This window comes from Macaca mulatta, chromosome 12 (assembly GCF_049350105.2).
Source record: "Macaca mulatta isolate MMU2019108-1 chromosome 12, T2T-MMU8v2.0, whole genome shotgun sequence".
In the NCBI taxonomy this organism is placed as follows: domain Eukaryota; kingdom Metazoa; phylum Chordata; class Mammalia; order Primates; family Cercopithecidae; genus Macaca; species Macaca mulatta.
Genome location: NC_133417.1, coordinates 75,341,444 through 75,368,847, shown reverse-complemented (window position 1 = coordinate 75,368,847; position 27,404 = coordinate 75,341,444). Strand labels below are relative to the sequence as shown.

The window sequence follows — 27,404 nt, the reverse complement described above, 5'->3', positions numbered from 1 at the left end:
CTACTAAAAATACAAAAAAAAAAAAAAAAATTAGCTAGGTGTGGTGGCACACATCTGTAGACCCAGCTACTCAGGAGGCTGAGGCAGGAGAATGGTATGAACCCGGAAGGCGGAGGTTACAGTGAGCCGAGATCATGCCACCGCACTCTCCAGCCTGGGCAACAGAGTGAGACTCTGTCTCAAAAAAAAAAAAAAAGATCTGGGGAAAGATTGTTCCAGGCAGAGTGAGCAGCTGGAGCAGAGTCAGGAAAAGGCTTGGAATACTTAAGGAACAAAATGAAAACAGAATAAATGAAAGACTTCAAAGAAGTGAGGACAGACAGGCAGGGACAGATCTCATAGGAGTTTGTAGGTTAAAAAAAAAAAAAAAAAAGGAGTTTGGATTTTATTCTAGGTGTAATGAGGATCCAGTGGAAACTTTAAACAGAGGAATAATATGATCTAGCTGCAACTTCCGCCTCCTGGGTTCAAGTGATTCTCCTACCTCAGCCTCCCAAGTAGCTGGGATTGCAGGCATGCACCACCATGCCTGGCTAAGTTTTTTGTATTTTTAGTAGAGACAGGGTTTCACCACGTTGGCCAGGCTGGTCTCGAACTCCTGACCTCAAGTGATCCACCTGCCTCGGCCTCCCAAAGTGCTGGGATTAAAGGTGTGAGCCACTACATCTGGCTTGTTTGTATCTTTTAAGATGGCTATTGGGCCAAATGAGGCAAGTGGAGAAGCAGAGTTCAGTTAGCAGGTTCAGGTGAGTGATGCTGTAGCTGCGTCACCATGAACTCTGCTTTCAGCTTCACAGGGTGTTCTCCCTGTGTGTGTCTCTGTGTTCAGATTTCCCCTTTTTATAAGAACATCATTCATCTTGGATTAGGGGCTCACCCTAAGGACATCATTTTAAGTTGACTATCTCTGTAAATACCCTAATTCCGAATAAGGTCACATTCTGAGGTACTGGGGCTAAGAATTTCAATGTATTTTTAGATGGAGTCTCACTCTATCACACAGGCTGGAGTGCCGTGGTGCAATCTTGGCTCACTGCAAGCTCCGCCTCCCGGGTTCCGGCCATTCTCCTGCCTCAGCCTCCCAAGTAGCTGGGACTACAGGCACCTGCAACCACTCCCGGCTAATTTTTTTTGTATTTTTAGTAGAGAGGGGGTTTCACTGTGTTAGCCAGGACGGTCTCAATCTCCTGACCTTGTAAGCCACCCGCCTCGGCCTCCCAAAGTGCTGGGATTACAGGCGTGAGTCACCACACCTGGCCAATGTATCTTTTTTTGGAGGGAACACAATTCAACCCATAAGAAATGACTGAAAAGATGAAAGAGACTATGTTGATAAGAACAATCACATTAAGAGGAATAAACAGATATGCAGAAGAAATGAGAAATACCTACAGGATCAAAATCTTTGTGGAGGTAAGAGAGGCAGGGATGCTGCATACAAGTAGGGAGCATCTTATCTGTAAGAAGAGCAGGGATGATTCAGAAGCCCTTAGACCAGAAGGAAGATAGATACATTGATCATGTGGTATCTTTGTGAAAAAAAATACATACAGGGAAGATAGAGCAAACAGGAACAATGCAAGTGGATGTGTAGATTTGGCTCATCTATCTATTCACTTATTGAGCAAAAATATATTGAATGCCTACTATATGCCAGATGTATTTTAAGGCTTTGAGGACACAGTAATGGACAACTGAGATAAAAATTCCCTACCCTCTTGGGGCTTACATTATAGTGAAGGAAGACAGACAATAAACACGATACGTAAGTAAAATGTATATAATATGTAAGGTAATAACAAATGTTAAGAAGAAAAATAAAACAGGAATGCAGATATAAAATGTTGAATAGGTTGAAATTTTAGATAGGATAGCCAGAAAAGGTGGGTTTAGAAAAAAGATCTGAATAAAGAGAAGTTAGCCATGGGTATGTCTTAGGAAAAAAAAAAAATGTTCCAGATACAGGGAACAGTAAGTGCAAAGGCACCTACATAAAACCCACAGCTAACATCATACTTAATGGTTAAAGACAGAAGGTCTTCTCCTCAGGATCAGGAACAAAGCAATATGTCTCCTCTCAACACTTTTATCCAATATCATACTGGAAGTCACCAGTATAATAAGGCAAGAAAAAGAAATAAAAAGCATTAAGATTGGAAAGGAAGAAACAAAAGAGTTCTCATTCACAGACAACATGATTGTCTATACAGAAAATCCCAAGGAATCTACAAAAACAAAAACAAAAAGACTTCTAGGACTAATGAGTTTAGCAAGGTTGTGAGTGACAAAGTCAGTACACAAAAATCATCTGTATTTCTACATATTAGCAATGAATAACTAAAATCAAAATAAACAAACAATTTATACTAGTTCTATAAACTGAAATACTTTGTTTTGCATCTAACAAAACATGTACAGGATCTGTATGCTGAAAACAGCAAAATATTGATTAAATAAATCAAAGAAGATCCAAATAAATAGATATACCATGTTCATGGAATGGAATATTCAACACAGCAAGGTTGCCAATTCTTCCTAAATTTGTCTGTAGATTCAGTGCAATTCAATGCAAAATCCCAGCAGGACTTTTTATAGATACAGACAAGCTGCATTCAAAATTTATATGGAAAGACAAAAGAGCTAGAATAGCCAAAACCATTTTGAAAAAGAATAAAGTTGAAGGAATCATACTACCTGATTTTAAGACTTACTATAGTTGGGCCAGGTATGGTGGCTCAAGCCTGTAATCCTAGCACTTTGGGAGGCTGAGGCGGGCAGATCACCTGAGGTCGGGAGTTCAAGACCAGCCTGACCAACATGGAGAAATCCTGTCTCTACTAAAAATACAAAAAAGCCAGGTGTGGTGGCGCATGGCTGTAATTCCAGCTACTCGGGAGGCTGAGGCAGGAGAATTGCTTGAACCTGGGAGGCGGAGGTTGCAGTAAGCCAAGATTGTGCCACCGCACTCCAGCCTGGGCAACAAGAGTGAAACTCCACCTCAAAAAAAAGACTTAACTATAGTTGGGTGTGGTGGCTCATGCCTGTAATCCCTACACTCTGGGAGGCTGAGGCGGGTGGATCACGAGATCAGGAGTTTGAGACCAGCCTGGCCAACACAGTGAAATCCCATCTTTACTAAAAATACAAAAAATTAGTCAGGCATGGTGGCGGGGGCCTGTAATTCCAGCTACTCAAGAGGCTGAGGCAGGAGAATCGCTTGAACCTGGGAGATGGACGTTTCAGTGAGCTGAGATCACACCATTGCACTCTGGCCTGGGAGACAAGAGTGAAAATCCATCTCAAAAAAAAAAAAAAAAAAGAAAAAAAAAAGACTTACTATGAATCTGCAATAGTGTGGTATTGGTGAAGAGGCAGATAGTTTGATCAATGAAACAGACCAACATAAATAATAACCAATTGCTTTTTGACAACAGTGCAAAAGCAATTCAATGGAGAAAGGATAGTTATTTCAACAAATGGTTTTGGAACAACTAGACATAGTTATGAAGAAAAAAACCAAAACACCTTAACCTTACATTTCATACAAAAATTTACTCAAACTGGACCCTAAATCTAAATCTAGAATGTAAAAGTATTAATTGAGCATCTATTCATACACAGCTATACACACAATACCTTGGTGCACCCTGGCTTTCACTGGTCAGTCTTTAACACCCTTGTTCAAGTTTTCCTTTCTTGCCCTAAAACTCTCTTCAAGAGCCCAGCCCATCCACTCACAGCAGTTCAGATCAGCATCATGAGCCATCCTCTGCTCAGCAGCCTGCCATCATTTCTTCCTCCACACAACCTCCCTCTGCCCAAAGAGTTCTTTCCTCCTCGTCCTATTCATTTAATCATCTAACTTCCACCTCCCTCTCCTTTCCAGGGCTGTAGGCCCTGGCTTAGAATGCCTCATTACTCCCAGACTGTCCAATTTTCTCTAGTCTCCTATTAAAAACAAACGAACAAACAAACAACAAACACCAGTCCAATAAGCCTTTCTTAGTTAAAAGAAGTCTTTCTTCATGTTGACCCATGACATTTCCCTGACTTTTCCCTTCTATTTTTATTTGTATGGATATAGTTGTTATATTGCTTCACTTATGGATTTACATGCCTGTTCAGAATTTAGATTTTTTGTTCATCTTTTATACATTTTGGGATTTGGCACTATTGATCTCTGGCCATTCTAGCTGGGACTTTGTTGTGTTACTTTTAGAAATAATCTATGCACAGCACCATATCTAGATAGATTCCAAATACATAATTATTGATTGACTGAGATACACTCCCAAATTAAATAGAAAGAGGTGGGTCTCTTTGTAAGGAGGAATCACTCCCCAGGGCTCCCTGATGGAACTGGCTCATCAGAGCCTCCATTTCAGGAAAAGCCAGCACTATCCATGTCTGTGGCCTTGAAATTTCATCACTTAGATTCAGCTCATCTGCCAGACCCTTTTGCTAAACTGTCAGGATAGAGCAACAGCCATAAGTGGAAAATGGAAACTGAGAGATGGATACCAAAAGGTGCTCTCTTAAGAGCTTAATTCATTTTGGGCATTACAGAATCAGGACTCAGAAAATTGACAGCAAGGATTTCAGCAGTGAAGGTGCTATAGTGCTTTATAGATATGACAATGGGGGGACTCATCTTGTCCCCCCCATCCAGAAAAAGAGGAGCAAATAGAAGTCAAGAAAGAGATACTTTATTGTTGATTTTCACTGCAAATCAAATTCCACGGAAGAGACCTGAGTTTTCAGACAGAAGAAGGCAATGAGCGTAAAACTCAGTTCTAGTTCTGAAGCAAAAATCAAACTTTGAGGTTCAGAGAATGTTCCCTCTGGTGCTATTCTTATTTTTCCTAGTTTCTCCCAAGTTCACATCTTCTTTAACACCCCAAACTACTATTTGGAAGTCAGAATTCATGATTCAAAGACAAAAATGAATTTTCAAGTTCTTTTTGAAATCCTCTTTCTTTCTTCCCCTGAGCCTTTTAAGCTTTTCTCTCAGTTTACTAGTAGCAAGTGGAACATTCCCCAAACAGGAAAATATGCCTTGAAACCCTGTTATAACATCCTTCCTTTTAATGTTTTTCTATTTAGATTATTCAGTGTGAAAAGTTCCAGCTGAAGGATTAGAAAGCAGTGTTGCTGCTACTTCAAATTTTCACACCTAAAATCTTCAGAGGATTTCCTATCAATAGGAAGTATTACAAAGAACATGTCATCATGTCTGAAGTGGCCCATCTGCAGGCAGAAGGCTGGTTGCAGAAGCATGAGAAGAGAACAGAGAGAATTCATATTGACTGTGGCTGCCTCCCTTTACCAGAAAGTCACTGAGAACCTTGCAGTGAGAATGTGCCTCTCAGGCACAGGCACCTCCACAACCAGATGCAACCGGGTGTCAGCAGAAGGGGGCCGCAGAAACCTGGGAGAAGCCCTGTCTCCTGGTGACCTTGGGCCTCATTATTCTACTCCTCATGGTTTTTAATCTCTTCAGCACTCTGGAAAATGGGAGCTGGAAACAAGAAAATGCCAACTGGATTACTATCTATGATTTTATATTACGATTGCACATATAAACACATAGGTTGATCCTCTCAACCTTGACAAGAAATTAAATCAAGCCCCAGTAGTGTCATGTGCCATGTACATTTTGGTCAACAATGGACTGCATACAAACTGGTGGTCCCATAACATTATTATACCATAGTTGTACTCTACTTTTTCTATATTTAGATATGTTTAGATACACAAATACTTGGCATTGTCTTCCAATTAACTACAACATTCAGTACAGTAACATACTGTACAGGTTTACAGCCCCAAAACAGTAGACTACAACATATAGCCTAGGTGTATCATAGGCTATATCATTTAGGTTTGTGTAAGAACTCTATGATTGTACAACGATGAAATCAACTAACAATGCATTTCTCAGAATGCATCCCCATCATTAAGCTATGCGTGACTACACTGTTTTTGATATATACTAATGAAGGACTGTTACCTGCCCAGCAGCCCAGAGAGGAGGCAACTTGAAGGAATAGGAAAGTGATCCTGGGGCTCTGTTGAAAGCAAAGGACAGTGGCAATCTAGCTACCAGAAAACCTCAACTTAACTGTCAGGAATCCTTTGATAAAGAAATTAAAGTTTTTCTTTGCATTTAAACAAGTTTAATTTTAATTTTTTTTTTCAGAGATGGGGTGTCGCTGTGTTGCCCAGACTGGCCTTGCACTCCTGGGCTCAAGTGATCCTCCTGCCTCAGCCTCCTGAGTAGCTGGGACTCTAGCCATGTGCTACTACGTCAAGCTTTTTTTTTTTCTTTGCATTTTAAGGGGTCTTCTCTATCTTTTGGAGAAAAAAAAACCAACATTACTGTGACACAGAATGCACACAAAGTATGAAAAACATAAATGTACAGCATAATAAATATAATGCAAGCATCCACACAATAAATATAATGTAACCACCACTAAGATCAGGAACCAGACCACTGCCAACATCTCTTAGGAGTCTTCCCAACAAACGTACTTTCCTCTTTCAAAATTGAGGAGTCCAGCACTGGACCTCCTTTTACATTTTGGGCTAATTGCCTCCAAGGCTTGCCAACTTTGATCTTTTTTTTTTTTTTTTTTTTTTTTTTTTTTTGAGAGGATTCTTGTACCATTGCCCAGGCTGGAGTGCAATGGCATGATCTCAGCTCACCACAACCTCTGCCTCCCAGGTTCAAGCGATTCTCCTGCCTCAGCCTCCCTAGTAGCTGGGATTACAGGTGCCCGCCACCACACCCAGCTAATTTTTTGTATTTTTAGTAGAGATGGGGTTTCACTATGTTGGCCAGGATGGTCTGGAACTCCTGACCTTGTGATCCACCTGCCTCAGCCTCCCAAAGTGCTGGGATTACAGGCGTGAGCCACCGTGTCTGGCCTCAACTTTGATCTTTTTCCTTCCTCCCTGTAGTTCATTCCTCAAAAGGAGTTTGTGAAGTAATTGCCCATAATATCTATGCTTACTGAACTAGTGTTGCATTTAATTTCAATAAAACAATTAAAGCAAGGAAAAATAAAAATGACAAGAAAATGGTTTCTTATGCATTGAAAATATTAGTATATTCTCTTTCAAAGTGCCAGGATGGTGTGGGATCTTGCTTCTAGTGGGAATGTCAAGATATGTAGGCACCTTCCCCTTCATGAGAGGGACATGCCTGAAACAAGCATTGGCAACGAACAGCATAACTTATTTCTGTCCTGTGAGGTTTCCCATCTTCAAAGGCTGTAACATAATAGCCCCCAAAAATATAGATTATGAGTGTTTTAAAAATTAGAAAAGTAATATTCTGACATTCAACACAGGATGCACAATCATGTTAGAATTGAGGTTTGAGGGCAACTATTGTCATAAAGAGATACATTAGCGCCCAATTCTGTACAGAAAATTCTATATAGAAAATGAAGGTAAAACAAAATTCTAGTTGGCGTATGGCAAAGCCATATTACCTTTACTGCTGTGTTTCCCTCACTGCCTAAAAAGGACCTTATTACTAGAAGCTGTTCTATAAATGTTTGTTGATTGAATTCATTCCTACATAAATAATTCCGGGAAAAGACAACAGAATCATGCTTATAAGTGTTGATGTTTGTGGCTTCTTAGTTATACTCAAAATGTGGAGAATCCTAAGCTATACTCAAGCTTAGGATCTCAAAGGAAATTACTACGCATATATATACCTCAGGAATACTGGGAAGCCTATTGGGGCATCACGTTTGTTTCTAGTCTTATTCTTCACTTCCGTTTCTATCAAGTGGTGTGGAGTGTAGTTTCAAAACAAGATTCATTAACAGTTACAAGACAAGAGGAAAGCTCTTCCGGAGGGAGTGAAAAAGCAGCAGCAGCGGAGGTTATCTCTTTGTTCCTGTTCCTCCCACAATTGGGTGAATCAGGGGAGAAGAGACTGGCTGCAGGGCCTTACTTTCTCCATAGCGCCACCTAGTGGTCCAGGCTGTTAAATGGTTTTTATTTTGCCAAAGGTTGAAAAATCGGAAATTCCAAAGTTGTGAACAGATTTGACAAGCCGTTATTAATATTTGTGGGAGGATGTAAATGCCAGCTGAAGAGTTATTTGGATAGATTTTTCTCCCAGAGAGTATGTCCCCTATCAATAACGGTTGTCTCTTCACCTCTGTGCTGAAGTCGCCTGATGAGGAATCTACATCCCTGGGTCTCTGGTAAGGAAACACCAGCCAGCCCTTTCCACACCTGCCCCGAGCTCCCGGGAGTCCATACTGAATTAAATCCTGGCTGCCCCAAGGAAGGCATGGAATGGAAGCTGTAGGGCAGGCTTCCGATGGGCACTGCTACTAGTTCTGTTTACAGGAGCATGTCTGAAGAAACAGCCGGATTTCAACTTTCCTTCCAAGTTAAGATGAAGCAAAGGCTGTAGAGTGTGGCTTTTTTTTTTTTTTTTCTTAGCCAGGCTTTTCATTCCTCTGCAAGTTGCTAAAAATCAGATCTGGCAACCAGTTAAGAGGGATGTGGGAAGAAAAGAAGAGGAAATAGTGAACAATGAACAGTGATAAAGAGGTTTCTCTTCCTTTTTTTCTTAAAAGCATGCCCACTGCTATTTCCAGACCTAGCCTAAAAACACAAAGCCTTTGAGAGTAGAGCTGTGAGAAGGCTGAGTTGGCCACCCAGCTAAAAGCAGCAGAATCCCAGGTACATTCTAAAAGGCTGACTCAATTAGAATCCATTTGGAAAAACAGTTAAGACCTGGAAGTTCTGTTCTTTGGCCCTAGTTTCCTGCTTTTTTGGCATGAGGACTACAGCAACTAAAGAGAAGGTAACTGTAAGTAGGCGAAGGCCACATACATAGGCCAGTGATGGACCTGTTTCAAGTTGGTTAGGAGAGAGGTGGGGTGGGGTCATAACTGGGTAGAAATTGGACCAAGGTGATCTTTGAGGATCCCCTGACCTCTGATTCAGCATACTCCTTTTTTCACTTGGAATCACACACAAATAGAAATAATCTTCCTGATAAGTCTTGGTAAACTGAGACTATCCTAGAGTGCTTAGCATGAATTAATGATATCGTATGGCTTTATAAAGGGAAGAATGAAAAGAAGGACGAGAAAGTCTAAGAGTTCATGTTATGGATAGTGTATGTATGTTTATGTGTGCGTGCACACATGTCTGTGTACACACTGATGCTGCATAATTAAATTACAAAAGAAACAATCACTTTCCTTTTCTTGAATTTTGACCCTTACTTCTGCTTAAAGAAATTCAACGTTAGTGGTGCAGCCCTAGCAGTATTCAGACACTAACTGAAAAATTCCACCTGGTCTTGCAAAAGCTTCGGGAGAAGGGCTATCAGAGGGTTCTCAGGTACCTGTTTTGGTCAGAGGGATTGAGAAGAGCTGCTGAAGAAGCTTGTTTTCTGACGTCCTCAGGACCACAACCACATCAGCAGGGAGAGTGTCTCTATTCTTCTCAAGAACCCCAGAAGCATCATATAATACCTGTAACATGAATAGCAAACGGCAAATTAGCCAAGTCAGCTGTCCATCATTGGTGACTCTGGCAAATTGTTTAGCCAGTCATTAATTGACCTCTATATAGAACTAATCTTGACATAGCCACGCTTTTATATGCACAGCACCAGATAAAGGGAAAAATTAGGATTTTTGACAGACCAGTTTATCTTAACTTATTGTCTAGTTTGTTTTTTTTTTTTTTTTTTTTTGATGGAGTCTTGCTCTGTCACCCAGGCTGGAGTGCAGTGGCATGATCTCGGCTTACTTCAACCTCTGCCTCCCAGGTTCAAGCGATTCTCCTGCCTCAGCCTCCTGAGTAGCTGGGACCACAGGTATGTGCCACCACGCCCAGCTAATTTTTTGTATTTTTAGCAGAGATGGGGTTTCACTGTGTTAGCCAGGATGGTCTTGACCTCCTGACCTCATGATCCACCTGCCTCAGCCTCCTAAAGTGCTGGGATTACAGGCGTGAGCCACCGCACTGGCCTGTCTAGTTGCTTTTTGAAGATAAATCACATCAGAATAATTATTAAAATATATTAGATGCCATGTGCAAAGCATCCATCTTATGAGCTAAACACTGTTATTATCTCCATTTTACTGGTAGACAGGCAGAGACTTAGGAAGAGGTTGAGGAATGTGCTCCTGGTCACACATTTCACAGGTGGTAGGTAGGTATCAAAACTCAGGCAGTTTGCTTCTATGCTCACAACTACTTTAAGCACTCTCACTGCCTCCGTAGGTCCTCATGCGATCTGAGTGATCACTCAAGGATGCTGAGTAGTTCTTGGTTTTCAGAACAGAGGGGATCCAGTTCATATAAATTGTAAGGACCACCCTCAGAGAATTCCTTCTCTACAAATAAGCTTTGAATGGCAAATGATGCAGCAAAGGACACAGAGACCAGGGGGAAAAAAAAGTTTTTCCCCTAAAATCAGGAAAGGAAAAGAACGAGTCAAGAAGAGGGGTGGGTAGGACATAGGTATAAAAGGACAGAGAGAGGTGAGAAGAGAAGGACAGGAATGGGAGGCAAAAAAGAGGAATGAGGAGGGGAATCAGGGTAGATGCCAGTATTTCAGACTCTGAGGAGGACATTAATATGCTGAGGTAGGTCAAAAACGGAATTGCAATTTCTAACAAAGATCCAAAATAGACACCATAAAGTACTATTTGGAGAGAAAAACAATCCCCTTCCCTTGTACTAGAATTTCCCAACATCCAGTCAGGAAAATCAGTTACAACGGCATGATATGAATATGAAAGACAATTTCAATACATCTTAAATCAATAAAATAATCAAAAATGCCTTTTATTGAACTCCTACCAATTTTCTGGACCTACAGCTCATCAGACCCCAGAGGAACGAATCAGCCATAATTCAAATGGCTCCTTTGGGAGTAACATAAGCAAGGAGCTTGTGGTTATAAGATAGGGAATTTCCTGAATCAGTCACTAATCTGCTTCAGGAACTTGAAATTCAGACTGAGGCATAATGTATGAAAAGTGGAAATTTCAGTTAAGTTGTAAAAGCTTAACATCTGGATAATAACGTGGATTTTTTTCTTTTCATCTGGGCATTTTGGGGCCCTTAGACATATAATTAAAGTACTAAAAATTGAGTCCCACTGTGATATTAACCTTCCTCCATTACCTACATGTCTCCAAATGACTTTAGAATGTGAACATTTACCACTAAACACCGCAAAAAGCTGTAATATGTTTCCTCTCTGGAGAGCTGTCAGTTCTAGGCCAAACCTCAGGTGAGAAGCAGATGGCAACTCTGTGGGCCACCCCAGTAAGAAATTGCTTCTATGCCAGGGGCAACTTTCTGTGAGTGGCACCACTGAGAAACTTTAAGAATTATGATTAGGTATTCAGGAAGAATTAAAAGGGGAAAGAAATCTGTAAGCAATTTCATGAGCAGCACAGACAGGGTAATACAGACACTTACCCTTTGTCAAATTCAGGTCTAGTAACTATCACACTGCTCTCACCTTTCCAGCATAATGCTGAATGCCAAAGCACAGCTCCACTCCTTTGGGCCTCCAGAAGTATTTGCACCGTAGATTATCTTCAAATTTATCTGTGTGGATTTTTATGTTGGAGAGTTACAATGTGAATTATTCTCTCTTTCAAACAAAAACTTGTTCCTTGAGCCATGAGTGACTCAGAATAAGGGCTTTCAGAATAAGGCCTTGATATTAACAAGGGTGGAGAAAGATCACCGATACGATGGGCATTTGTCACATCCTTGCTTAGCTGTGTAGCGTTGTCTTTAGTGTCAGCCTGTGCTCTAAGGTCGTATGTTCTCCTGCTCTTTCTAAGAACTCCTAGCATGGACATTGATGACACCAGAGGCCCTGCCAGTTAGTTTTAGAACCATAAAGGTATCCCATGGAAGGCAGATGACCCTGGTTTAAACTCATCTGGGCAACTTGTGACAATGTTATATATAAAAGAAAGCCACTGAGGGTTACAATTTCAACTCATAAAGGTGAATCTCTGCCACAAATCAATTTTCCCTCTGGGGAAAAGGCTTGAAACTTTTTATTCCTCCTTTAACACACAATCTTTGCTATTGTGGTTGAAAGCCTACTAGGTGTGAGAAACTGTTAAGCGCTAAAAGCACGTAAAGACTGAGGCTTCATTGCCCCAAGCACCTCACAATCTAAGTGAGGAACAAAGGTTGTGAAAAACACTGAAGATTCAAGAGGAATAGGGTACAGAATAGAGGGCCTTTGACATCAGAAGGAGATGCCCTGTATTCATCCCGAAGATAACAGCAACCTAATGAGAAGGTGGCTTTAGAAAGACTAAACTAGCTGCGATATCCAGGGTAGATGGGGAAGGTAGGAGCCTGGAAGCCAAGGAGACTGGAAAGGGCTTCTACACGAAATCAAATTAGACGTGGATGTGAGTCCAGGGGAAGACATGAGAGGGGGGCACACAAAGGATGGGAAGCAAACATTGGCTATAGGAAAGAAGAGAGAGGAAGGCGTAAAAATGAAATCAACATGGGGTAATGCTAATCATGTTGGCAGGAATAGGAAAGTGGGAAGGGTTAGGAATAATGATGGGTTTGCTTTAAGATTCAAATTCTACGACTACATTTCAATTCAATTAAAAAGAAGGCCTATATTCTTACAACCCACCACATAGACAAAATATGTAAGGTAAATTCATTAAAGTACACTCAATTGATGACACGAACCAAGTTTTGTTCTAAGTGTATATGCCTTTTTCTCAGAAGGTACCTACCAACCAGGGTCTGGTCAGTTGCTTGGGGAAACCGACTTTCCTCATCCAAAAGTGCAAGTAGTCCCAGGGGTTTCTGGAGGAACATGTCCAAGAGCGGGCGGTTGTCCTCATATTCCACAGGTATAGCATCAATGCCTTCATTCTGATATTCCATCTGGAGGGAAATGGATTGTGATTCTCTCCAGCCCAAAACCAGCCTTGGTACCACCAGGATACTTTGACGTGGACTTTCTGGGTCTAGCAACACTGAATGCATGTGGAAAGCAGGATATGTTTTATGTGTATAGTAAAGGAATCTTCTGCATATAACACCATTAAAGCTGTGCATTTAAATCTGACTTCAAGTGGCCTCTGGCAGGCAGCTAAACCCAGTAAAATCTCTCTATCAAACGTGGACTTGGTAACTTATCATTTAGAAACTAATGTACAAGGAAGTAAAGCTGAAAAAAAATTTTTTTAGTGAGAAATGTGGTTTAAACCAAGAAAACAGAATTCTCTTCTGCAAGGAATTCTATAAGGGAATCATCTAGGGTTGGCGGATCACAAGGTCAGGAGATCGAGACCACGGTGAAACCCCGTCTCTACTAAAAATACAAAAAATTAGCCGGGCGCGGTTGTGGGCGCCTGTAGTCCCAGCTACTCGGGAGGCTGAGGCAGGAGAATGGCGTGAACCCAGGAGGCGGAGCTTGCAGTGAGCCGAGATCGCGCCACTGCACTCCAGCCTGGGCTGGGCGACAGAGCAAGACTCCGTCTCAAAAAAAAAAAAAAAAAAAAAAAAAAAAAAAAAACACTCCAGATTGCCAGGGAAATAAGTGGAAGGAACCTGGACCGAAACAAGAGTGGATGGGAGAGGAGTGCTACACAGATTTATCCAGCTTCAGAGATAAAAGCAATGCTGGTATTTTCACGAAATGTCTTTGTGTGTATCTAATCACAGTTTAGTTTGTGTGTCCTCATGCCTGCACTAAAACAATTATCCCTGCATCCAAGAGGCTTAGCCAGAATGTTTCATTATTGCAACTACTTCACACAGAAGAGAGTCTTAGGGTTTAAGTAAAGGTTGGGGCTGAGCAGACTGCTATGTAGGCTGCTGCCCCAGGAAAAGAGCTCCATCCCTTGGGTCCACTAGTTTCTCACTCTGTCTTCACAATTTATTATTAAACTCACAGAGGGACAATTTCCATTTCTAGAAAAACAAGAACACATCCTACTCTTCTCTGGAGATACCTCTCCAGTTACTGAGGGATCTGGTACATAGCAGATAGGGGATAGCGAGGGCTAGTATAGCAGTTAAGAACCTATGTCCCGAATTCCAGGTCATCTGTATCATTTTGAACACAACTATAAATATTTTTAGTTAAATAAAGTAGAAGAGATACAGCATTTTGAGCAATATGCACAAAAGAGTTTTGACGCAAGATTTAAATGAGTGACTTATCACCAGCTCCACTCAAGTGAGGAAATGTACCTTTCCACAGAAATCAAGACCTTTTTCAGATAAATTTAGACTATTTAGCCAGGACTGCCTTACCCTGTTTTCTCTCTAGGGTCTTTTGCCAGTTAGTCTACAGGGTTTCTGCTACAAATTGTGAGCAGCTTGGAGACACCTTTTCCCCATCAAATTTAGTTACCTCAGAGTTCACTATTACCTGCTCAAGAGCAAAAACGTGCTGATTGAAATAGTACTGGATTTGCTCATTGGCGATGTTTATGCAGAGCTGCTCAAATGAATTTCTCTGAAAATTCTCGAATCCAAAGATATCCAAGATCCCCACATTCATCCCATCTTCTGCACTACTGCGTGAGAGAGAAGAACAAAACTATTTAGAGGAGGAAACACCCACCTCAAGATGATGAGAATATATGTGCCCAAGTGTTTATCAACTCAAGTACCCAATTCAGCCACTCATGGAAAGCAGCATCCTGCCACCCCTAAGAAAAGAAGCAGTTTGTGTCTTAAACTATTTGTTCTTTCGGACTTTGAACAGCATTTCCAACTTCTTTTTTTTAAGCAGTAGAATCCTTTAGAATCTTACTCAGGAACTCCATATATAAAATAGATGTTTAAAAGTCCTTTTGTTTGAAGGGGTTGAAGCTGTTGCTTATTTATTCTCCCACCTATCTACCCACAAAGGTAACTGGAAGAGTACTCTTCAGAATTGGATGTGGTGAACTCCTCCACAATATGGGAAACCACTATGTTTAAGGAAAGAGCAAGGAAAAGTAGTCGAAGAAGTAGGAATAATAATGTAAGATAGTGTGCTTTAAAATTTTTCATAAAATGTCTCTTTGATTCTAAAAACAACACTATGAAGAGGATATTATATTCCTCATTTTACAGGTGAGAAAACTGACTTAGAACATGAAGCTGATTAAAACCATTATTGGAACGCCAAGCATATGGGAGTTATTCACATCCTACTGCTCAAGGTCATCGCCAAGGTCTGATTGAAAAAATTCAAAAAATTGCCACCTCAGGCATAAATGGGTTAAGTTGTAGAGTTTGGGTGCGAACCCAGTTTGTCCAGCTCCCAGCCAAGACTGTTCTCTCAAATACTACACTTTAGTGGCTCCTTCAGTCATTTGCCTCTCGGGTTCAAACGCTTCAACTCTCCTGGATCTCATTGTGTCTTCTAAAAGAGAAGGCCTAAATTAGCCGGGCGTGGTGGCACGCGCCTGTAATCCCAGCTACTCAGAGGCGGAGGCAGTTGAATTGCTTGAACCCCGGAGGTGGAGGTTGCAGCGAGCGGAGATCTTGCCACTGCACTCCGGCCTGGGCGACAGAGTGATACTCTGACTCCACAAAAAAAAGAAAGAAAATCCCAGAGAGGACCAAATGCTTCCTTTTGCAAACGCTAAGGGACGGCGGGGTCAATGGCAGCTCTCCTGAGCCCTCTGCTCTCCGAGGAACTTGCCATATGTTTTTGTCTGGCTGCAGGAGTGTATTAATGCGATTCACAATCCAGCTGAAGAGCCTCCCATACAGGGCTTTGGACATGGCGTCTCGAACGTCCGCAGCCCTGTCTACGGTATTGGCACGGATGATGGTCTCGCCCCGGGTGACCACACAGTGGGAGGTGAGGGCCTCCTGGAGCTCTTCGGGGCTGATGCACAGAACAGAGGCAGCTGAAACAAAGAGTAAGGATAACACAGAATGTAGCCAGACCTTCGTTCATTCAGTCTGTCAGCATTTATTAACATCCACTATGTGCCAGACTCCATTTTGGTACTTTTCACTCAAAGATAAACAGGCTAGGTCCCTAACTCCAAGAAGCTTCCAGACTGACACAGTATCTCCCAAACTGTTCTGAAAGCTCTTACTTCATAGATGCTTGACGAAAAAAAAAAGGAAGAGGAGGTGGTCTTTTGCCAAATAAATTGGGGAAATAGCTGCAGACTGTATTTTACCCTTAGACAGTCACAAAATATACTCTTATAGTAAAGGCCCTAAAATGTCCTACAGTTTAACACAAAAAAGGTTTTTACTTCATTTAAATCAGTTTGTTTGTTTTTCATAATTGAGGATTCTCACTCCTTGTGCCACCATAATTACCTGTGGAACTTTAAAAATAAACAGGTGCCTGCTTTCTTCTCCTGTATATGCTGATATAGTGGATTCAGAATGGGCCCAACCTCCTGTATTTTTTTCAGTTTGTAGATGATTTTTTCAAAAACAACTAAGGTTAAAAACCAATACCCAAAATTACCTGCCATAGAATTATTTTCTATAGAACTCTTGCAGCTTATGGAAGGAACACTGGTGTTCCACAGGACATCCTTGGGGAAATACTAGTTCATGAAAACATCCAGAGCTGTTAGAAGGACCAGCAGGCTGGGCGAATCCCAACACTTTGGGAGGCCGATGGTGGGGGGGGGTGGATCATGAGGTCAGGAGTTCAAGAGCAGCCTGGTCAACATGGTGAAACCCCGTCTCTACTAAAAATACAAAAATTAGCCAGGCGTGGTGGCAGGTGCCTGTAATCCCAGCTGCTCTGGAGGCTGAGGCAAAGAAATGCTTGAACCCAGGAGGCAGAGGTTGCAGTGAGCGGAGATCGTGCCACTGCACTCTAGCCTGGGTGACAGAGCAAGACTCCGTCTCAAAAAAAAAAAAAAAAGACTAGCAAACGCTGCATTATATTTTACAGAGCCTAAAGAAGCATGTGCTTTGGCAGCAACACAGCCCACAAATATCAAATAATTACCATTTTGCAAAGCTTCAGCATCGGGCACCTCACTTTTATCAGTCTGATGTTGAGAGGAAATAGCTGCAAACTCAATGTTCCCAATATTCAAAATCCCGGCCAAAATTCTGTACACTGAGTGCACCTCCTGAAAAGGACATCAAGAACCATATATGAAGGTCATTGCCAATCAAACTAATGAACCACTAGACCTGTAGTGGAAACTACCAGTTGTTTACCAAAGTCCATTCTCCCTCTTTTCCTGGACACACAGCCAAATTTCCCAAACTCCTTTGCAGTTAGAGGTCATCATATAACCACATTTTAACAATGAAGCAAGCAGAATGATGTGGGTCACTTCTGGGCCCAGGCCTTATGGGCATGAGCACACCTCCTCTATACTTTCCTTCTCATTATTGCTGGCTGGAACTCCCAGCAACCCAGCCTTAACCATGCCACTGATGAGGATGCCTTAGACCAACAATTGCATAAAGGGAGTTGTCCTGCAACCTGACCCTCTTATCTGGAAACAGTTATAAGAGATAACTAATCTTCTTTGTTCTTTAAGCCACTTTTAGCCTTTTACCCTAACTAATACCAGCTCCCAAATTCAGGTATGATCTTTTGTTCAGAGCAAGAGCGGAGCTGTTTCCTTAACCTCTTTGGAATATCGCTTTTATGAAGCAGTTGGGAAGACATTCATTCATGGCTCCTAGAATATTTTAAAGTTAAATGATGGACTATATAGTTATGAAGTCAGGAAATATTTTGAGAGTCACTAGAAATTATCTGTGATAATTGTATATGAAATTATATTTTTATATAACAAGAAATATATATAACTAACCTTTTTTTGAGATAGAGTCTTGCTCTGTCACCCAGGCTGGAGTGCAGTGGCGCAATCTCGGCTCACTGCAACTCCTGCCTCCCAGGTTCAAGCGACTCTCCTGCCTCAGCCTCTCGGGTAGCTGGGATTATAGACACGCACCACCACACCCAGCTCTTTTTGGTATTTTTTAGTAGAGATGGAGTTTCGACATGTTGGCCAGGCTGGTCTTGAACTCCTGACCTCAGGTGATCCACCCGCCTCAGCCTCCCAAAGTGCTGGGATTACAGGCGTGAGCCATCGTGCCTGGCCAACAATTGACTTTTTTTTGTTTTGTTTTGTTTTTTGGTTTTTTTGAGATGGAGTTTCGCTCTTGTTGCCCAGACTGGAGTGCAATGGTGCTACCTCGGCTCACCGCAACCTCTGCCTCCCAGGTTCAAGTGATTCTCCTGCCTCAGCCTCCTGAGTAGCTGAGTAGATGTGCCACGATGCCCAATTAATTTTTTAGTTTTAGTAGAGACGGGGTTTCTCCATGTTGGTCAGGCTGGTCTCGAACTCCTGACTTCAGATGATCCACCTGCCTTGGCCTCCCAACGTACTGGGATTACAGGCATGAGCCACCGTGCCCGGCCAACAATTGACTTTTGAACAATACAGGTTGGAACTGCACAGGTCCTCCTATACATAGATATTTTTCAACCAAACATGGATCAAAACTACAGTATTCACAAGATGTGAAACCCACATATACAGAGGGCTGACTTTTCATACATGTGGGTTCTGCAGGGCTGACTGCAGGACTCGAGTATGCTTGGATTTTGGTATATGAATTGGAGGCTCCTGGAACTAATCCATCACATATACCGAGGGACAATTGTATTTGTTCTTTGCCCCCAGTTGCTGACACAAAAGCATCCAAAACCCTTGAAAGTGAGTGATAGGAATGTTAGGAGTCTTTTTGTTATTTACAACAAGCCCCTCTCATCCATACCTGAGTTTATACTAAGCAGGTGACTTTTTTTTTTTTTTTTTTTTTTTTTTTTTGAGACGGAGTCTCGCTCTGTCGCCCAGGCTGGAGTGCAGTGGCCAGATCTCAGCTCACTGCAAACTCCGCCTCCCAGGTTTACGCCATTCTCCTGCCTCAGCCTCCCGAGTAGCTGGGACTACAGGCGCCCTCCACCTCGCCCGGCTAGTTTTTTTGTATTTTTTAGTAGAGACGGGGTTTCACCGTGTTAGCCAGGATGGTCTCAATCTCCTGACCTCGTGATCCGCCTGTCTCAGCCTCCCAAAGTGCTGGGATTACAGGCTTGAGCCACCGCGCCCAGCCAAGCAGGTGACTCTTGGTGGACCTCTAGTTAACTTTAGGATGGAGAGCTGGTTGCCAGAGGAACCAATCATGTGATTAGAGAGTTCGAACTTTTGGGTCCCCCTCAGCCCAGTCTCTGGGAGCACAGAGGGACTAGACATCGAGTTAATTCCCAATGGCCAATGATTAACCAATCATGTGAATGTAATGGAACCTCCTACAACTTCTGCCTCCTGGGTTCAAGCGATTCTCCTGCCTTAGCCTCCCGAGTAGCTAGGATTACAGGCACCTGCCACCATGCCCGGATAAATTTTTGTATTTTTAGTAGAGATGGGGTTTCACCATGTTGGTCAGGCTGGTCTTGAACTCCTGACCTCAGGTGATCTGCCCACCTTGGCCTCCCAAAGTGCTGGGATTACAGCCATAAGCCACCGTGCCCAGCAGAGTTGTATCCTTTATAATAAAACAGTAATGGTAAGTAAAGTGTTTTCCTGCGTTCTATAAACTGTTCTAGCAAATTATCAAACCTGAGGAGGGAGTTGTGGGGACTCTCAATTTATAGTCAGTCAGTCAGAAGTATAGAAGACAGTAGCATAGGTATTTGGAGTCAGGGTAGTCTTGTGGGACTGAGCCCTTAGCTTGTGGGATCTGATGCTAACTCCAGGTAGATAGTGTCAGAATTGAGTGGATTGTAGGACACTCAGCTGGTGCCAGAGAATTTGTTGGTATGGGGGAGAAAACCCCACATATTTGGTGTCAGAAATGTGAGTAAAAACAGTTCTGATTATCTAAGCTCTATTTTTATATTGAAAGTTGAATACATATGTATCATTAATAGTAAAAAAAAAAAATTAAAGGGTATATTTACTTATTTAAAAACTTACATTTTCTATATGTGAAACAATGAAATAGGAAAATTTTGCATTTTATGCTTAGAGAAAAGTACTTTCACAAAAATATTCAGGTAGGTAACTTGATTTAGTACTCTACATAGCAGCAAAGGAATAGGAACAGTCACTAGACCACTGATAAAGCATTGCCTCACAGATTACAACTTCCTGTAAACATTACTCAGTAAGGCCAAAAAGAGGAACACAGACTATAATAGTGACATCTGCTGGATACCTGATAATGCTACAAAGACAAATGAAGATTTTAAACTAGGCTTCTACAATGGATAAATGTTATTCTTCCAACTTCTAAATCAAAGGCAATATGTCATGTTTTTTACTCTAAGAATCATTGTTTAATCACCCAACTTAAGAGTGGCTAAGGAGAACACCTACTAAATAGGTTTTCTGGGACTTGCTTGGATTTAACATGACAGCACCTCATTACTTAGATCAATACAGTGTGAGGCTTGCTCACTACACTGAGCAACTTCCCACAGAGGCAGATCCCGGGGGTAAAACAGAGACTCTTGCAGTGAGTTCTACATCAGCTGTTTCTATACCCAGTTATCTCAAGAGGTTATCTGAAACTCTCAGTACTCTTAGAAAAAATAAATGTATTTCCTGTAATTAAAACACGCATCACACAAAGACTCTTTCTCTCTCTCTTTCTTCATGTATTACAGTACAAGCTCTGAAACCTCCCAAAATAAGACTTCCAGGCATTTCACCACTGAGATAATCACCATAGAAAATGACTGTCAGGCCGGGCGCGGTGGCTCAAGCCTGTAATCCCAGCACTTTGGGAGGCCGAGACGGGCGGATCACAAGGTCAGGAGATCGAGACCATCCTGGCTAACATGGTGAAACCCCGTCTCTACTAAAAATACAAAAAAACTAGCTGGGCGAGGTGGCGGGCGCCTGTAGTCCCAGCTACTCGGGAGGCTGAGGCAGGAGAATGGCGTGAACCCGGGAGGCGGAGCTTGCAGTGAGCTGAGATCCGGCCACTGCACTCCAGCCTGGGCGACAGAGCGAGACTCCGTCTCAAAAAAAAAAAAAAAAAAAAAAGAAAAGAAAATGACTGTCAAAGGCTATACCCTTGAAACCAGCATCTTGCCCTGTTGCTTCTCTGGCAATATCCTCTTCAGCATAGTGCCTAGACAACCATTTAAAGTGAAAAACTATCTATGACCCTGAGCAAAAACATTTAGGTTCAAACACTGTGTGAATCACTGAAATTAATGATCGATTGGGTCTCCTTCCTTGATTTAGTGAGAACTACAGAGGGGTAACCAATGCTCACCTTATCAAGGAGTTTATATTTTTGGGCTATTCCACCCACTTGACTCCATCAGTCCTATAACCTTGGGTTAATTAGTTCTCCCTTTCTGATCTAGGAGCCTCTGCGTTCAGGTCAAAACATCATGTACACTCATGGCAAAATTCAATCAGTTGTATGTCCACCTGTGGGATTACTCTTCCTGTCCTAAACCTTTTCGATCAAATTTTTCTTATTGTCTCCCCACAGAGAGCCAGGGAAGGTTTTTTCACCTTCTTTACCTTGTCCATTTTCTCTTGCTTCATCTCCAGCTACAGAGCTTTTCCTGGCATCTCTGCCTTTTCTGCAGACTTTTGCTATGCTGCTATCTCTTTTTATTTCTACCACTTTCCAACTTTCTATATTATAAAGTGGAATAGCTTCATTCAAGAAGACCAAGTCCTCCAACTGGGTTTCTCAATTTATTGTTGATGAGTATAAACTATTTCACTACCAATCAGCAAAAGTGGGGAAGAGAGAGCGTTTCTCCATCAAAGCCCCACTGCAGGATATCTGATATTTTCTTATCTTGTCTCGTAAGACACTTCTTTTACTGATGTAGATATTCTCTTGACAGAGTTGAGGCTAATTGAAAAGTTGAGAGGAAACTTAGTTTTCTCTGTTAGCCTGGTGCTACTCTAAGGAAATCCCCCTTGGCCTGGCTCATAAGCATCTCTGGTAGTTGTTTCTCTGGTATATCCCTAGGAATTTACTTCCCTTCCCAGTCTCTCTTTCCTTTCTTTCTTTTTTGTAAGTTTCTTCAGTTTTTCATCAGTTCTTCCCTAAGCACTGCATCAGGACCAGCTGAAGGGCCTATCTACAGGCTCTGTTCCAACACTTCTCGGTCTCCTTTGCAGAGGCTCTACAACATCTGGCATCTTAAAAGCCAATGGTATCCTATTGTCTGTCATCAAGACATTAGAAATCCTCAAGACTCCCAAGTCATATTTTCACATGTAATCCTTCAGAGCAGTACTCTCTCAATTCATAATCTATTTTGAAGAAAGGGAAGAAATTTTGTGCCGATCTCAAAGGCTTCTCCCTAACCTCTCCAACGGGGATCTATAGTGTACGTCCAGTTTTGACCATCACATAGATCATCTGCCCAAAAAGTTTTCATGTAGCATTAAATAGAAACATCTCTAAAACCCTATTGATTGAATATGTTAATTACTACCAGCAAGACAAGTATATAATTGTATGGTTTGGCTCCAGAAATAAGAGTTGAAAAGCACAATCTTCACAATAAGGTCTTAGGGATAATCCCCCAACCCTCCACAAGAAGTCATCATCATTAGTGGAAGACTCCTCCACCAGGGCAATTTCTTTACAATAAACTCAGGGTCAAGTGTTCTTTCAGATACTTTGGCTGGTGTCCCAGATTTAAAATTCATGCTCCTGACTCCACACGAAGGTTTGCTACTCATAATTTTGCTTTAAGGGTTTGAGAAAAAATTAAGGGATTCCTGCAGGGAACTAGTGACATTATAAGAAAGGAGAAGAACCATAATTTTGATTGAATTGACCAGTTCATTTACGCTTTATCTAGAAATGTCTGCCAGAAAAACCTAAAAGAAAGTTCTGTTACATCAGCATTTGGCATCTGTTTCCTGACTACATTCAACTGGATCTTTCTGAATTTAGTCATACTACTTTGAATTTATAAACATAAAGTGAACTGAGTTAACTCAGCAAAACAGGTTGTCTGCAGAGATAGAACTACAGAATTCAGAGTCAGAGAGATAAGATACAGCTTCTTCCTTTCATTTCTAAGGTTGCAGCTGATATAAATTGGTTTATTTCCTGTATGAATTAATGTGGGACATGGTGAAAATATACACACATGACACCGTTACATTCTGGTTATTCATTTAACAGTACAGACCAGGCACAAATTAAAAATGTTCACCATCTTTTACATGTTTTTCTTTTCATGTTTATTCATACAGTCATTCATTTATTTCTATTGCACCTTTTTTCCCAGAGAGGCTAGGGATGGCTTACTTCAAGGACATATACTTAACATTCTAAATTTCTTCTGTTTTTAATGCTTTAGTGTTGTTGTACTAAAACAGATTTTAACAGTTTTCAATGTTGTTTATCCTGAAACAGATAGCATCTGTTTTATTATTATTATCAGTACATTGCTGTTATTAGAACAGCACCATTATATACTTTCTTTTAACCCACCTAAGCCTGAGGTTGCAATTTTTTGAATTTTTGCAATCAGACCTTGGTGATGACCTTGAACAGTAGGGTATAAATAACTACCACATGGTTAGCGTTCCAATAATGGAACACTAGGCATAAATGGGTTCAGCTAGGATCAATCTCTTCACGGTATTCTATAACTATATTTGTACTCAAAACAAAACATTAACTCTATTAATGATTATTAACCTTGACTTCTCTATGGTTCCTGTACCCTTTTAAGGACATGTGACCCTGCATACTTTGGCATGACACAGGTGACTTTAAATTGCTCCACTGCCATTCCTACCATGCTTTAACTCTTCTGGGGATGCATCTTTGATTTTTAAAAAGCCTGTTCTATAAGTTAATAACCACAAAGGTCCTTTAACAATGCTGGTACCTGTTTAATTGCTCCCCTCTAAGGAGCCAAGGAAGATATATTTATATTTTTATCTGACCTTTGGGATTTTCCACTGTCTGTCAGTTTAAGGTCTGTGGGAGGCTGACAGAGAAAATTAACAGCTGGCTAGACAGAAAAAAAAAGGGTGCTATTATGACTAAAATCAACCATGCAGGGGAGGGAAGGGCTAGCCATCACACTGCATTACACAGAAGTAATCCTTTATCTGGAGTGGCCATCCCAGGGTAACTGGAGTGTCTTTTAATCTAATCCCTTAAGATTTAACACTCTCACCTACCTCCTAATCATTCACCCCCTTTGTTGGAAAAGCAAAAGAATCTATATATTTTACAAAATTGATGGCATGAAGCCCAGAAACTATGACATAATGTATCACAGAATAATATTTGAGCCCAGGGTTATAAATATTGTCTGTCACCCCTAGCATATATTTATTTTTTTTTTATTTTTTTTATTTTTTTTATTTTTTTTTGAGACGGAGTCTCACTCTGCCGCCCAGGCTGGAGTGCAGTGGCCGGATCTCAGCTCACTGCAAGCTCCGCCTCCCGGGTTCATGCCATTCTCCTGCCTCAGCCTCCTGAGTAGTTGGGACTACAGGCGCCCGCCACCGCGCCCGGCTAGTTTTTTGTATTTTTTAGTAGAGACGGGGTTTCACCGTGTTAGCCAGGATGGTCTCGATCTCCTGACCTCGTGATCCGCCCGTCTCGGCCTCCCAAAGTGCTGGGATTACAGGCTTGAGCCACCGCGCCCGGCCCCTAGCATATATTTAATACAAACAGCCTGTATCTAGGATGTATCAAGGATGATAAGAGTAGTACAGTATTGGCCGGGCATGGTGGCTCATGCCTGTAATCCCAGCACTTTGGGAGGCCGAGGCGGGAGAATCACTTGAGGTCATGAGTTCAAGACCAGCTTGGCCAACATGGTGAAACCCTGTCTCTACTAAAAATACAAAAATTAGCCGGGTGTGGTGGCACACACCTGTAATCCCAGCTACTCAGGAGGCTGAAGCAGGAGAATCACTTGAACCCAGGAGGCAGAGGTTGCAGTGAGCTGAGATCCCGCCACTGTACTCCAGCCTGGGTGACACAGCAACATTGTCTCAAAAGAAAAAAAAAAAAAAGGTAGTACAGTACTTAGAGCTATAGTTAATAATGTGCAACTGTGTACCATGGAGAAGGAAGTAACTGCAAGAAAGTTGAAAGGATTTTAATTAATTTGTCTTGTTACCTAAGGAGCTACTTGCATAAATATATTTCTGTGACTTGGACGTAATCTACATGTTCCTGTACTCCTACCCCCCATTCACTTTAATGGTTGGAACAACCCTAAATCAGAAAACAAACACAAAAACAAACCACAGTATTGTTTTGGTGTTTGTTATTACATGTGTAATGAATTGATGACAATGATAACAATTTATCAACACATGGTCCTCACAACAGTGCTCTCCTAGTTTGATGTTCCTCTGGGCTTCTTGTTAAAATGGTTGTATTCTGATTCAGTCATCCCTGGATAGACCTCAGGGTCTGCATTTCTAAGAAGCTCTCAGGTGATAACAATGTTTCTGGTCCTGGGACCTCACTTTGAGTAGCAAGACCTTATAACACGACCAACATGGCATTTGAAAGCAAGTGAGAAATACTTGTCCCAAGTGAGAAATATCCACATCTTTACTCACATTCATATAAGAATATTGCCACTTGAGTTTCTCTCTTGATCACTTACTTTGTCCGTGAACCCTATAATCCTGAAGCAATGCTGAATTGCTTCGAATTGTCTTCTGTAAGACTCCTTGGAAGTTATGTCGTGCATCACCCTTCCAGTTTCATCAGCTATGTACCTAAATGAAGGGGAGCATGACCAAACAGAATGAGCATTGACTTGGAAAGTGGTGCAGGCATTTCCATTTTTTGTCTGTTGTTTGTTTAAAGATGGGATCTCACTTTGTTGCCCAGCCTGAAGTACACTGGTATGATCATAGCTCACTGCAGCCTTGAACTCCTGGGCTCTAGTGATCCTCCTGCCTCAGCCTCCTGAGTAGCTTCGACTACAGGTGTATGCCACCACACCCAGCTAATTTTATTTTATTTTATTTATTTGTTTTAGACAGGGTCTTGCTCTGTCACCCAGGCTGGAGTGCAGTGGCACAAACTTGGCTCACTGCAGCCTCGACCTCCCAGGCTCAAGCAGTCCTCACACCTCAGCCTCCTGAGTAGCTACTTAAAAAAAAAAAAAAACACAGTGAGACAGGGTCTCGCTATGTTGCCCTGGCTGGTCTCAAACTCTGGGCTTCAAGTGATCCTCCCACTTCAGCTTGCCAAATGATGCAAATGGCTGAGAAAAAATAAACCCTGTGCAGTTGAGTTTTTGAACTTTCTAGACAATGAAAATGGTGAGATAGTTCCTGCCACCTCATCCTGGGCACTTTAGTTAAATACACTGTGAGTTTCCAGTTAGGAAAACAGCTCCATTTACTTCCAAGTTTGTCAACTGCTAAATGGACATTCATCAAAAATTAACAACCAACCCCCCTGACACTTACCTAGGAGGTTTTTCTTCAGGAAGTCTGAAGTCAGAAAGCTTCTTTTGGTGATGAAGACCAGCATAAATATAGTAAAATATGTGAAAATTTTTCTCTCCCCTGAAAAAAAAAAAAAGAGACTTTAGTAATAATGTATTCTGGCTTCCCCATCCCAATTATTTTACACCATCTTCTTTCTGTGCAAAAAATTATCCCACGGCAAATTTGTATTTTCAGGCAATTAAATATTATAAATCCCACTTACAGAACAGTGATAGGATTAGTATAGTAACTGTCATAATGTTGCATTATTAAACACACTTTACTACAAGCAAAAGGTTTCAAAGAATGGGACATTTACAGGAAACAGCTCAGGTTGTGTATGTTGAAATCTTTCTATTGCAGCCCAAATGCCTACTGCCTTCTGTTTGTACCACATGTTGCTTCAGAGACAGTGAGGTCCAGCTTACAGACATCAGCCAAATCCTCTACTTTACTGGAGCCCTAGACAGAAAGCGGCCTGCAAGTCTCACAGCAGTTTAGGGAGCAGGATTGGTCCAGAACTGAAGTCTTCACTCTCCCAAGCTGGTATTCTTAAAAATACTACTCAACATGTCATTCATTAGTCTGGTCTCCTGCCATCCACCTCTTTTAGGCTACCCTGGCCAGGGTCCTTTCAGATAGGTGCTACTCTGAGCATAGTCTGTGGACTGCTGTCAGCTCTGAGCATAGTCTGTGGACAGCTGTCAGTTTATAACAAGAGAAGGAACTGGAAAGTACATGCCTAGACATTTTATAGCAAGTGACATTGCCATGACATCCAAGAGCATGATAATTTTTCTGATAATTAATTTTCACTGCATTTTACAAAGGTATTAGTTCAAAATGGGTGGGATATTTAAAACAAACAAACAAACAAACAAAACTGATCCTTTAGCACAGAGAGTTTGAAAA

At 41.6% G+C, this 27,404-nt stretch overlaps 1 protein-coding gene across 1 annotated transcript in view; it reads right to left on the bottom strand.

The window, feature by feature from the left end:
- The window catches only part of MYO3B (myosin IIIB), a 75,599-nt gene extending 49,029 nt beyond the window's left edge, over positions 1–26,570 (bottom strand). The window contains exons 1-7 of the mRNA XM_077957182.1: positions 26,472–26,570; positions 25,655–25,769; positions 16,994–17,120; positions 14,441–15,917; positions 12,792–12,945; positions 11,528–11,616; positions 9,389–9,518 (exon numbers count right to left, since the gene is read on the bottom strand). Of these exons, the coding sequence (XP_077813308.1) occupies positions 9,389–9,518; positions 11,528–11,616; positions 12,792–12,945; positions 14,441–14,572 (505 nt within the window). The 5' untranslated portion in view covers positions 14,573–15,917; positions 16,994–17,120; positions 25,655–25,769; positions 26,472–26,570. The remainder of the gene's footprint in view (positions 1–9,388; positions 9,519–11,527; positions 11,617–12,791; positions 12,946–14,440; positions 15,918–16,993; positions 17,121–25,654; positions 25,770–26,471) is intronic.
- Positions 26,571–27,404: the final 834 nt, after the last annotated feature.